This window comes from Eubalaena glacialis, chromosome 14 (assembly GCF_028564815.1).
Source record: "Eubalaena glacialis isolate mEubGla1 chromosome 14, mEubGla1.1.hap2.+ XY, whole genome shotgun sequence".
NCBI classification, from domain to species: Eukaryota; Metazoa; Chordata; class Mammalia; order Artiodactyla; family Balaenidae; genus Eubalaena; species Eubalaena glacialis.
Genome location: NC_083729.1, coordinates 33,226,067 through 33,240,086, shown reverse-complemented (window position 1 = coordinate 33,240,086; position 14,020 = coordinate 33,226,067). Strand labels below are relative to the sequence as shown.

The 14,020-nt window shown below is 42.0% G+C and overlaps 1 protein-coding gene across 15 annotated transcripts in view; it reads left to right on the top strand.

Moving 5' to 3' along the window:
• Nucleotides 1-14,020, top strand: part of SLC8A1 (solute carrier family 8 member A1) — a 350,778-nt gene that overhangs the window by 272,427 nt on the left and 64,331 nt on the right. For all 15 annotated transcript variants that reach the window (XM_061168619.1, XM_061168609.1, XM_061168618.1 and 12 more), the window contains 2 exons: nt 2,440-2,570; nt 6,622-6,721. In XM_061168619.1, coding sequence (XP_061024602.1) covers nt 2,440-2,570; nt 6,622-6,721 — 231 coding nt within the window. The remainder of the gene's footprint in view (nt 1-2,439; nt 2,571-6,621; nt 6,722-14,020) is intronic.

Genomic DNA, 14,020 nt, shown 5'->3' with positions numbered 1-14,020 from the left:
TTAAGTCACTAACACTAATAGAAAGCTGGTATTTGTCATATATAGAAAGTAAGGTTAAAATTTTTAGAATGAAAAAAGTTGTTGACTTCTAGCTCAATGCAGTCAAATGCTCTATGCCTGAGAACTATTTCCTCTTTCCTAAATGGTAGAAACCCTAACGTCAAGAACTAGTTACAGACCTGACAGCACCAAACTTCTTCATCAGAAGGACTAAAGGATGATTAAAAAGGGAATAACCTTTTCACTCACTATGTGATTTGATTTCATTTACTACCATGTCCATTCATTTAATACCATGTTCCAAATCATTTCATTTTGTGAAATGCGGTTTTCAACAATGTCACCGCATCACCTTTCTTTCATAATTTCTCTATTTTTTTTACCTGAATTGACTTGAATCCCATTAAAAGCAACTTCCCATTTATAAGTAAACTATTAAAAGGGGGACATAATAAATATTCTCCCCCAAATGGCTTTGTAATTCAAATTAAAATCTAAGTTGTAATAGTTTTTCTTCTGGAAAAATAATTCTTATTTGACGTAAGTCTCCAAAATATCCATGTTCAGCCAAGGTTATGAACGAAGACACTAACATAACCTGCTCCTATGAAAACTCTAATAACATTTTCCTGGGCTCAAGATCGGAGAGCAGTGGGAATCAAAATATGATTGATTTGAGCATTGGATAAATGGGACTTCACATACCTCAGCTCACCCCCTTGACTCTACACACTTAATTTCAAGGGCAAATCATGGGGACACCAATCAAAAACCTTTGCCTTCCCTTGGGTCATAACCTCCCAAGCCTACTATAAGAAATATTATAACTTTTACCATTAAAATTAATCTACTTGCACCTCTCTTTTGCATCTGCTAACACTTAGCAGGTTTTGGCTAGTCCAAAATCGCTTATTTTTAGTCTTCTTCTAATTTCTTTGGGGCCCTGTAATTACTGGGGATAGGAAAGCAGATTCTGAAATATACTTTTAGGAGACACTATTGAATACATAATAAAGAATTCTTTGATACGCTACCTTCTGCTTTTGCCTTTTGCTTGGTTTTGACACTTGGTATATAAAATGCTAGCAGTGCCTCTGGCCCAACTGCTCCATGGCCCAGTAGTCAACAACTGGCCTAGGAGCTAGTCTTCTGCATTATTTGCTAGAGCACCAAATGAAGCCACCAAGGCAGGGTCCCTCAGCAGAGGGAAGCCATGTATGGGATGGGATGGGATGGGATGGGAGGGGATGGGATGGGAGATGTGGACTCCTGCAATAGCTGATGCCTAAATGCAAAAGGCAAGGAGTCTGGGCTAGAAGTCCCTCCCTTCCTCATCTCTCCTCAGTCAACAGACTCCTGTTGCAGGCAGTTTGCCTGGAAGGTTCTAGAAGCAAGGGCGTCAGGGCTGCGGTCTTTCTATACCACCAAGACTACTTCCTTGGAGATGAGGTCCATTCAGCTTGACTGTGAGGGGAAGTGGCCTGTCTTGTTCCAGCATCCTGAGCCTGAAGGACAGGAGGCTGAGTGGTGACAGGAGTACTGTTTGCCCTTCACATGTGCGTGGCCTTCTCAGTCTGGGATTTATCCTAATGACCTTCACGCAGAGAGGAGCCATCTGTGAGCTTCCCCTCATTAATGGACTCTCAAGTCCATTAGCATTTTCTGAGCACCCACTAGCCTCTCCTGGATTGTAAGCTACATGGTGGTTCCCGAAACAATCACGACCCCATGGTGAGTAAGTATTAACTTCCCAAAGGCCTCACCCTCGCCCTCCCTGTTTCCTTTAATGTTAACGTGGTCAAGGTCCTCCCAACCCATCTCAGCTTTGCACCAGAGAGAGGCAGCTCTGGAGCGCAGGCATCTTACTGAACCGTGGAATTCGTGGATGTTCTGCTTCTTAACTTGCAGCGGGGTCTCTTGGCAAGTGAGAGGCTAAGATCAGAATTTCCCATCTATCATCTCTTTGGCCCTGGGGCATTTCCTTTGTCTCTAGAAAGTGGAGAGGAGGAGGCCAGAGTCTTACATTCCTTGAGTCGCTCTGGAACTTTAATTGTGTTTCCTCTTGGTCATGTGCTAAAAGGATGTGTACAGACAGCCAGGTGAGCCAGTGTCCCAGGGGACAGCTGGGTGATTCCCTCAACACAGACAGCATGTGGGCAGAGTCTTTACCAGTGATATGGCCCTATAAGTTGCTTTTCCTGATCTGCCCTTTGGCAGGTGCTTAGGTTGTGGGATGTTATGATCACTTGCTGTCACAGTGATCACTGCCCCACACAAAAAGCATCTGTCCAATTCTCCCCTCCAGCCTTACGGCACCACCCCAGGGACTTTCAGTAGGTCATCAGGGCTTCCTTCCTTCTTGGTTTTCTTGTAGCAGGATCCAGGGATTTCCAAATAAATTTGAGTCCATTCTCACTCTCTCGCCCTTCCCTTTCACAGAGGAATGTGATGACAAGCAGCCGCTGACCAGCAAAGAGGAGGAGGAGAGGCGCATTGCAGAAATGGGGCGTCCCATTCTGGGAGAGCACACCAGGCTGGAAGTGATCATTGAAGAATCCTATGAGTTCAAGGTACGCTCACCAGCATTGCCCACCAGGGAGGCCAGGCCCATCTCTGGACCAAGACGGTTCATAATGTCGGTCTATGCTGTACGAGAGGCAGATGTAATTTCAGGAACTGGCTCATTGATGGAGAGGCCTGTAGAGCAGAAATGGGCTTCACGAGTTGGTAGGGAACCAAGAGATCCTGTAAACTAAACAGTGTCAGAACCAGGGTCTGGTGGGTGGCACCCATCACTGTGCAAGGTCAGAGGTACCCTAAAGGGAGGGCCTTGGATGGCAAGGAAGAGGCAAAGATGGATTCCAAGAGACTGTTATGTGTGGAAGAAACCATGCTTTGTTTGAAAAAGCTAATCAATCTAGTAGAAGCAAAGCCTTGACACTGCTGAAAATGAGGCTTTTGTTTTGGAGGAAGGATGGTAAGCTTTCCCTGTGGAACATGCCATTGACAAGCTCTCGTATATTATGCAGTCACCTTCTTAAGATCCTAGGACACTTGAACACAATCAAACTGAAGGCAGAGTGCCTGCAACTGGAGAGTTTATAACTGGGCTGATGAAATTGGATTTCCAGTTCTCTAGATGAGGAAAGTCATTTTTCAGAAGTTAAGCAGATGCGCCTTAGGGTGAGCTTAGGACTTTGAAATGAACCTTTTCGACCATTCTTCGCTGCTCCCTCAGCCCCTGCCCCAGTTCCCATCCCTTTTCACTCACGTGGTCCCCACACCTAGAAGCCCCCGGGAGAGCCACATCTGCGTTCTGTAGTGGGACATGAAAAGGAGCAGCCTCTCTCTGGTTTTCCAGAACTACAAGCCAGAGCACAGCAGCATTTTCCCCACTTGTTTTTTTTAAAGCAGATTCTGCTCCTGTTTGGAAAACCAGAATGAACATTCCAAAAGGGAGAATCAGGTCACCAACCTAAAAGCCTCAGGATCATATCTGGAGTTTTCACAGTAGTGGCTTCTTTGCCTTTTGCTGGGCCTGTGCAGTATTTTTCTAATTTAGTTCACAAGTGAAGGTGCCTGAGAGGCGACAGGTGGAAAGAAAAATGTCTTTGCAAATTAAAGTGGCATTTAAAAGATAAAAACGCAATTAAACTTTCCCCTTCAGGCCACTGTGGATGGATGTGTTAACTCCTCTCACTCATTCCCATAGAAAGAAAGAGCAGGGCAAAGGCTGGGACTAGTGCTTTCCAGGCAGACCCCGACCACCAGAGCCCACCTGGCGTTTCATCCAGAACCTGGCTCGCTGCACACACTTGACTCGTATATGCACAAGTTCCCTGAGATTCCTGAGGCACGGATATCTGAGACTGTCCATTTCTGTGGACCAATCTGTTCCCGTCTCCATCTTCACTCTTCGTCACACACCCCCTTTTCACCTGGAACCAGAGGGCACGGTGCCACTTGCGACAACAGAGATTCTACAGCTTGGCATTTCTATAAACGCTTGTCCCCCACCCCTCCCAGGACTCTCATGGGGAATGATTGTATGCCCTCTTCCTTACGGGACAACCCCGAGCACTCCCCTTCCATGCACCCGTGACCAGGAGGAGCAATCACGGTCACTTCCTGTAGGACGGGTATGGCAGGGCACAGTCTTCTAGGCATAAAAGTTTTCTTGTGTCCAAAGCTCTCTCTGGTAACCACTCCAATGATCCGAGCCTTTGAAAGTCAACCAAGTCTCTCTCCATAAGTCCAGTTGTTCGGGGTACTTATCTTCCTTCCTACAATATCTTCCATAGACTGTTTCCTCCCATCTCCTCAAAGTTCATCAGGACAGTTACTGTTAACACTGAAGGGTACCTTGGGGCATGTTTCTGAAGTGCCCTCAAGCATCAGTGTTGATATCATATTATTTGTTTAAGAAATTTTTTCTAGACCATAGCCGTTTCAAAGAAACTGTTCAAAGCCCTCAGAACTGCATTAAAGACCCAAATCTGGCTGATACCTCACAATGTCCGAGTCTGCTTTGCCCACTGGCTTCTTGTTTACTATGTTGTGACCAAGGGCTGGACTTTTCTAACACCCATGGCTGAGAGTGAGGTTAAAACTATTGCTACAGACTAGCACCGTGACGAGCTAATGACTGACATATAGGAAACCTCCAGGTCAGTGTCCATGGCAATGTTCAAGAATCAAATTTCAAATTCCTTCTCTCCTCCTATTGGTCCTCTCCTATTCACTCCTCTCCTCCTATAGGTCAAGAGAGGACACATATGTAAATTAAGTCCAGGGAAGAGCCCAGGCTATCTCATAGTCCGCCAGGGTTAACATGAACTAAAGTTTACAATCTACCCGAGGTTTTATATATATACATTATATATACATATATATATATATATATATATATATATACATTTTATACATATACATTTTAAGTTTAGTTTATCTTAAAACTTTGTTCTTCAGAGATATTTTTTGAGGCGAGTCTGTGTTTAACTGTTAGAGCAGTTTCTCTCTTCAATTATTTATCCCCCAGTTAATGGGATTCTCTGCCTTGGCTTCAGAGTGAAGAGGGCTTCTTTGGAGAGACCTGCCCCAAGTTTCCATCACATTTAGGAAAAGTCAAGGTTATTTCTTGTTACATTCTACACAGAACTTTGAATTGGCATCAACCGAGACACTCAGAGTGCTCGATGAGATTGGCCAAGTCCAGAGAAAAGTCAGATGTTTGTCATGTGCCTCTGGCTATGGTGGCCAAGAGCCCTGACGGTTACAGCTATCATCAGTGGCACTAGCAGTTCTAGACACAAAGCTAGAGGCCGAAAGGTCACCACCATAAGGACAAACAATCTAGCAAAGGATGATGTTGAAAATACAGAGTGGGCCAGTTGGAGATGGGCCCTTTCATGTTTATTATCGTCTCAGTGTTTCAAGTCAGTTGCAATGACGGTTGAACTAACACACTTGACATTCTGATGTAGCTTTGGCCTTCTGCACGGGCCCCTGGGATCACATTTTCCTTCCTCCCGGTTAGCTAATAACCCGCTCTCTCTCTCAAACCTTAGTCAATTCAGGGACACTGCACTAAACATGTACAGATTTTGACCCAAGACAAATAATACGTGTTTTCTGACTCTTTGCAATAAGTGGGAATTTGAGGATGCTGTGACAGTACGGGCGGGGCGTGTCGTGGGCTACTCGGTGTGGTAGTCTCCCTGGGAAGAGCAGCTTCACGTCCCGGAAGTGACCCTTCTCCCTGTAGTTGCTGCGATTTGTGGTAGCGCTTTGGGCGCATCTGCTTACTTAGTTTTCTTGTGAACACTTGGCTGCTCCTGCTGTTGCTTGAACTGACATTCATTTAGAAAGCTGAGAGTGCTAATTGTACAGAAGCAAGTGCCTAAAAAAGGTCTTAAAGAAACAGAAGAATAAGAGGCTCAGAGCTAGTAAAGCAGGGGGAAATTCAGTGCAAGGTCATTGCAGTTTGCCCTGAACCATACAAATTGACCTTTTCTTGTCTTTTCTTGTTTGCAGCAGGAGTCAGGTGAGATGAATTCTCTATCAGCCACCAGGCTGACAAAACCAGTAGCCAAAGAAAAATCCATTTATTAATGATCATACAGCAGCAGTCTTGAGGCTTTGCTGTCTGGCTGCATTTCATTGATCAACAAAAGTATAATAAGAACAGGTTTTAGTTTCGTAATCTCTCTGCCACTTCCGGTTATCCACCGACAGGTAGTGCTGAGCAGGGGGTTAATTCAGTTGCAGACACACACTCTAGATGAAGCCAGGAGAGAAGCAAGTTCATGAAGCATCCGAGGGGAAGGGATGGGCTTTTGCAGCATCCTCAGTTGTAACCGGTGAGGCTATTCTTCCTTGGCTATTAGGCAGTGAAGGAGGCTTGTATTTGCTATGAAGAAGTTTCCATTTCAGGATGTTTCCAAGAAAGGACTATGCTTGTTTGCATAATCATAACAGTGTTTGATGTCAATACTGTTGCTCTGAGCCTAACATCTGCTACCCTTTAGATAGCTCTGGGGTTTCAAAATCATCAAGGTCTGAGATTTCCCGAGGCCTTAACCAACCCGGCAATTATTTTCTGATTCTTTTCATCCTCTCTAGAGTACCGTGGACAAACTTATTAAGAAGACAAACCTAGCCCTCGTGGTTGGGACAAACAGCTGGAGAGAGCAGTTTATCGAAGCGATCACTGTCAGTGCTGGTGAGTGCTTTTCTCTGCATATTATAAATGATAATGTCCCAAGCTTACTTTTCCTGCCGTCACCACTTGGTCTAGGTCAAAGCACCAAAGACTCCCCATGATAAAATTAAAAGAGAAATAAATGTATTTGTAATGTATATGCACATTTTGGGGATGAATTTAGACATTCTAAGATGAAGCAAATGTCTTCAAACAGGACATCCTTCTCTGTCTACATTGCATCTTTCTCTCTGGAAATAGACAAGATAAATTTAAAGCCTACTGTGTCTCTTACTTATGGATAGCCAATCACAGGGTTTTATCTGGAAAATTCCCTGAGAGCAGGAGAAGTGACCAAGTGCAGGTCAGAAAGGAACCATCAAAATCGTAGGTGGGACAGGGTGACGTTAAGACACTTCACCACCATCATCTGCATCATTTTTCACTCTCTTCAACAACATCTAACAAATAAGTGTTTGCACTGGCTCTGGAAGTGAAAATAGAATCACATTCTGTTTCTTCCTATACAAGCAAAGTGCGGAGTTTTATGTGGGAAGATCCTATAAAATGAAGAGTGTTGCAAACTCAAGGAACCAGACACCTGAGGAAATTAAATTCAGAAAGAAGTATCCCTTTTCTGTGATTGTAAAAAGGCGGAGAAAAGCCCCTTTCAACCATTCAGGAAAGCAACACTCTCATGGGATTTTCTGGTTTTCAGTTCTTCTGTTTCATTTCCACTGGTTCTTTCTCTTTAAAGATCCCCGCAGGCTCATTTTCTACTCTTGCAGCTAGTGAATAAAACTAGAATTTTCTAACTAGTGATTCCCAGACTGTAAAATATGGAAACAGCGTCACTAGCGGTTGGGTCATGACTTCTAACACAACCCCCTGTTTCCAATCTGCCACAGAATAATTTGACAGATCTCCCAAGTACTGTGGGAACAGAGGGTGATAAAAAACATTTGTGCCTGTTTATTATTAGTGCTGTTAATGATCACACTTTGGTTTCTTGCAATAGAGTATACAGTGGAAATTCATGAACAGTAAATGATGAGTAATTGCTTAGGGGAGTAGATTTGAAATTTACACATGAGTTCTAATGGAGGTGGGGACTCCCTGTCTTAGCCCTTTTAGACTGCTGTGACAAAATACCGTAGACTGGGTGACTTGTAAACTACAGAAACTTATTTCTGGCAGTTCTAGAGGCTGGAAGTCCAAGATGAAGGCCCTGGTACATTTGGCGCCTGGTGAGAGCCTGCTTCCTGGTTCATAATCTTCTCACTCTGTCCCCACATAGGGGAAGGGATGAGGGAGCTCTCCAGGGTCTCTTTTATAAGGGCATTAATCCCATCGATGAGGACTTGGCCCTCATGATCTAATCATCTTCCAAAGGCCCCACCTCTATATACCATCATATTGAGAATTAGGTTCCAACATATGAATTTGGGAGGGACACAAATATTCAGTCTATAGTACTCCCTCATTATGGCTTGTATTTTTTCTATAAATCTAAGATTAATACCTGAGGCGTGAGCTACATTCCTACTTCGTAGAGAGAATAAAAACTAAAGGGACAAAGATAACTTGAATAAGAAACTGTTGACAAGGCCAGTGGTAGAAAATATTAAAAAATAACCAAATTATTTTATGGGCCTTGACATACTAGAATTGAAACATGAAAAGCAGCATAAGCCTTAACAGACCATTTCTAATAGTTTCCAGGTTTCCTTTGGCTGCAGATATATGAGTATTTGTATGATGGTCACGAGCTGGACCTCATTCATTCATTTTTCTGTATGTCAATCATTCATTGTTCTTGCTGAGAAGGATATGACAGTGAATGAAAAAGACAAATAAGCCTGCATGAAGCTTACCATCTAATTGCAGGAGACAGCAAATAAGTAAAATAAGCAAGAGGTCAAATAAGGTGTCTGTACGATGGTGAGCTAGTCATGGAGAGCAACAAAGCCATGGAGGGAGACAGGAAGTGTGCATAGAGGCTGCATTGGATGGTAGCCAAAAAGACGCCATCCATAGACACGTCGATGCTGAATTTGCTTTTCTAGCCATGGAGTGGTTTGTGCTGGTTCATTCACACATTTTTGTAACTTTCAGGGACCCAGGTAAACATTTTATGGCCAGTCTATGGCAATGGAAAAGGGTGGTTTTAAACGGCAAGAGTGATTATGCTGCAAACAAAGTTGTGTATTTGCTCCTGGTTAGAATAGGTATAAAGAGAAACAACTCTAAAAATGCTAAGACTTTCTTACTTTAAAGGGGAAGATTTTGGTTGGCCAGCACTTTCTTACGTTGAATCAAATCCTCTCGAAATCTCATGAGGTCAGTATTATGATCATCCTGACCTTCTGGAGGAAGAATCTGAGCCTCAGCAAGGCAACTTGCCTTTGGAAGGTAGCCCAGAGCCCTGATCTACCAAATACTAGCCCAATGTGCTGTCCACTGCCCTTAAGAGAGAGAAATTTCCAAGTGAGGAAAATTGATCCTCCCGTCTGGCTCATGGAGTGACGCTGGCCTTGTCACCTCTCCTGGTGCCATGGTTTCAGCACTTACATGATGGGAATAACTCCCACTCAGATCCTTTGAAGAACTGTTAATGAATGAAATGCCAAACCTCTCAAAGGTTCTTATTTATCGTGCAATATATTCTGTTTTATGTTTCTAAGTGACTGCTTGGGAACAAGACAAAATTGCTCAGAAATTTACAGGCTGCTGGGTAAAACTGATCTTCTTTACAATTTTGAGACAAAATATCAGAAAAGCAAACCCATAGCTTATAGCCATTAAATTACATGAAGGGCAGTTAGGAAGCTCAGTTGTTGTCATTATGATTAAATTTAAGTCTCTAAAGAATGTTGGTATTCTTGGGTTGTTAAATAGACAATACAGTTTGTAAAGCAGTATTTCTTGAAAACAGACTTTCATTAGATTTTAAGATTTCATGGCTAAATAGTTGAGAATCAGAAAGAGTTGCCTTATTAAAAATGTTAAATTGCTTTTAAATGGCTCTACTGAGAGGCTTTTTCCTGTGCAATTTTCTGCGCAAAATTGAGACGATCTATCTTGCTAAACAAAAGTAATAATTTTATAAATAGGATTTTGCTTCTCTTTCCCACTGATTATATTTAAGCTAATTTCAGGGGTAACCCCCTGGCTGTCTTTTGGTTCTCCTGTCTTCTCTGAATTTCATAGCTCAGTCCCTGGGCCTCCTATGACCATAATGTTTCTGTAAACCAAGTTCTTATAGTTCAATATTTGAAGAGTTAAAGGACTTATGAGACTCAAGGGATTAGGAAGGGATTATATAGTCATGTCCTGGCAGTTCTCCTTCTATCTTTCCCTGGGTAGAATACCAGGAGCGGTAGCCTGCAACAGTGAAATGCCTGTCAGAAATTTACAAGGCAAGTCTAGTGCCATCCGGTGCTTTAAGATGTGCCAGCCGCTGTATTTCCAAGGGAAGCCAGCACTCACTGTGTGTCTGGTTTGAATTTCCCCCAGTGCCGCCATCTTTGTAGTGTCTCGGCTAGGGCAGAATGGAGGGTTGGCTTTAAGAAATTGTGGACCAGCTGGGCTACGAGGGAGAAACAGATGTTTCAGGGAAGAGGGCAAAGGTTAGCTGGGTAAAGAGAACCAGGATGCCAGTGCCAGTTCTACAGCCAGCACGTTGTTGTTCTTGCCAGCAGCCTTGGGCGGTGGTGAGGTGAAGGACAGAGGGATGGCAAGCCTGGCTTTGGAGTAAGATGCGGATTTGTGTCCCAGACCTCCAAAAACTCCCTGGGTGACTCTAGGCAGATTACTTCCCCTCTAACTCTCAGTCCCCTCGTGTGTAAAGTGGAGAAGACTGTTCCTCACTCATGGAGTTGCTATAAGGATTGATCAAGGCAACACGTTATTTTCACAAGGACTGTCTGTGCATTGGGATAGCACAGTTGGTTATTTGAGAGGCAAACTTCTTGAATATTCTACGATAAAATCTAACCAAATTTTGTGGGAAGGCAGTCAATTCAGTTTAATTACTAAAAAGGCTAAGTGACTAAAAACACTGGTTGACCTTTTTGTTTTGTAGTATTACACATGCCATTTGATAGATAAGGAAACTGAGATTCAGAAAAACAATGTGACTTGCTCAAGATGCCAAAGCTGGTAAATGTCAGCGCTGGGGTACATATCAGCCTGGGATTCTCTTCCGTGAAAAGTGCACTCACTCGCTGTGCCTGAGTCCTGAGGACACACACACATGCACACACACACATAGAACACCTGTATACATACATACGCAGATGCACACAGACATGTGTGTGTGTGTGCAAACACATGAACACACAGAGACACACGTACATAAACATATGTGTGCATACATGCAGATACACAAAACACAGGCACAGAGACAGGCGCCTTATATGGCCTGTATCTTTATTCGTTTGCATAACTGAGCTGCAGATTGAAATATGAAGGGTTTTTTTTCCCCTTAATATTTGTTAAATCTCCTTAAGCCCAGCTCATGTTTCCTTCAGGGAAGGTGCCAGTCAATTCTCTAAAGAACAGAGGGAAGTGTTTGTTTCCCTAGGTGCATCTGTAGTCTTCTCCTGCCTAGTAATTGGTGACGTTCTTTCAAGAACACCATCACACTGCCCTCTCTTTTACCTGATCATTTTAAGTCTCCCGCATTAAGGCTTTTTCTCAAATTCTTTTACTTTTGACATCGATTTTGCATATCTGATATAGTATCTGTTGGACTTCTCATAATGAAGGAACACTCAAAAGTGGCCAAAAAAATAGCCTTTTTGTAGTCTTGATTCTGTATCTTTTCAACTGCATAACTTGACAAAGTATTTAATCTTTCCGAATTTGAGTGTCACCATCAGTAAAATGAGAGGGTTGGACTAGGCGAGTTCTAAGAAACCAGCCAGTATAGAACTTTGGGAGCTCTGTGAATGTCTGCTGTAGTTGTACAGCAGCCCCTATGGCATCATGTTTCATGGACCACCTGAGTCTGAGCAATGGAAAAAAAAAATACACTCTGCCCACCTTCCTGGCTTGCTTATATTAAATATTCAGCACAATAGCAGCATGCAATTCACATCTATTCTCCTAGAAGGAAAGGGACGAGAAGATAGTCTTCCATTGTAAAAAAAGAAATGAAGTGAGAGGATGATTCGAATATTTCTAATTTTCTTCCCGCTTGGTAATTGGAGCCCAGAAATCCCTGTGGAATCCTTGACAGAAGAAGGGCAGACATTCAACAGGAGGCCATGATCTTAGACGTGACTGGCCTGTCCACCCTCACTACACTTCACAATAGATTAAAATCAGAGACACTGATACCAGCTAAATAAACAGGTGGAGTGGGTGTGGTCTCCTGAGTCTACCATTCCAGTACGGAGACTAGCTCAGTTTGGGGGATGCTTCTGTCATTGGTCTTTCACCCATGCATGTTATGTAGAGTAATAAGTGCTCTCAGATAAACTGAATTATTTAATAGCAAAAACTGTCACCTCAATGGTGCCCCTGAACAATAATTCACTTGACAATCCTGTCAACCCGAAGACTGATCCACTGCCTAAGTCCTAAATAATAAATCATAAAAATGGTACCTCAAATGAGTTTCAAGGGGTTGCCGTGCCATCTGGTCTAAGCAGGAATCTTTCTAGGATCTATTATCGAACATCATTACTATAGAGACACTCTCATTACTTAATGTGTAAACCCCTGGGTCATATGAAAATCCCATTTAAGCAGTTGAAAAAAAATAATCCTGCTAGGTCAGGTTTGACACAGCCTTCGTGTGACTTCGAGAAAATCAGAAAAACAAAGAAGGAAGAGGGTGTTAGGGATTGGGAGTTTTGATTTTGTCCTGTTTCTTGTGTGACTATAAAGATTCTTAATTATCCTTTATGTAAAAATAGAAATTGATTGAGGTTCATGAAGAAAGATGAGGTTTCATGAGAAACGGCAGGTACAGTTACCTTTAAGGAAGTTGGTCAAAAACCTATGTATAAAATTTCGGCCCACTTTCTGCTTAAATAATGTTACCATTTATTGCTTGTCTACTATGTCAATGAAAATAATCAATAAACAGTCTATAATAAGAATAGAAAAGAGTTTTATCTGAGCCAAACTGAAGACTATAGCCTGCAAGACAGCTTCCCAGATTACTCTGAGAAACTGCTCCTGCGAAGCCTGTTTTTCAGCACAGATTTATATCTCATCAGAACAAAGAACATTATACAAGTCAGGGATACATTTCTTCAAGGTTTCAAGAAAAAAAAAAAAACAACAGACCAGCATGTACACAGCAAGTCAATATGGCCTTGGCACCTGGGAAGAGAGTCTTATCATCCAAGGAGGACCAGCATTGGAGTTCCAGGAAGGGAGGCATTTAAGTTTTATTTTTAACATGGACATTCTTTACTTCTGGTCAATGTACCCTTTTCTTTAATAATTAAATCAGATATACAATGTGTGTTTGATGGGCCACAAACAGGTTAGGGCATTGGAATGGATGACCTCTGTTTTGGGAACATGGAAATACTAAAGGGTCCTCTGAAGGACCTTTCATTTTCAGCAATAAATGTCAACTTACTCTCAATGGCACTGCTATTTGAAATTTAGAGCTCTGACTTTAATCAAATGAAATATCTGCCTTAGAGTACATGTTAGATAAACTGGGTAATTACACCAACTTGGCCAAAGCTCATTTAAGAGAGCTAATGCTTAAGACACACTGTCTAATGGTCACGTTAAATTCAGTAGCTGCTCTTCCTTGCTTTGAATTAGATATCAGGAAAGTAAAGCTTCTTTAACTTTTTATCAGAGCCCCTATCAAAACTGCTCTCACTGGATTATAAATTAATCATAATTTTAATTTTTACCTTTAAAGTATAATATTTGAAAAGTATTTTTATCTTTCCTTAGAGTTAGAGTTATTATTCAAGATGTCACTTACCATATTTAAAGAAAACATGATAAATTCCTACTTTAGTTTAAACAAAAGAAGTTTTGTTTTTTTTCAGCAAATTAATTTTTTTTCCGTGTTTTCTTATTTGCTTTGACCATCAGAAATCTTAGTCAATTTTTTTTGTCCAAGTATTCAATATTCACTCAACTTACGTGTCTGAAAGTGTCCTTTATTTCTGCCTTCTTCAGATATTTTTTGGTCCTATTTTATCTTAAAGTAGTTTAACTTTATTAATAGGTACAGATCTGCTCAAGTCCTCTTGGAAGTGGAAAGAGTCTAAATTAAAATACCTTTTTTAACAACAGCAAATCTGTCCTATTTACCACTATTTCTCTAGTACCCAG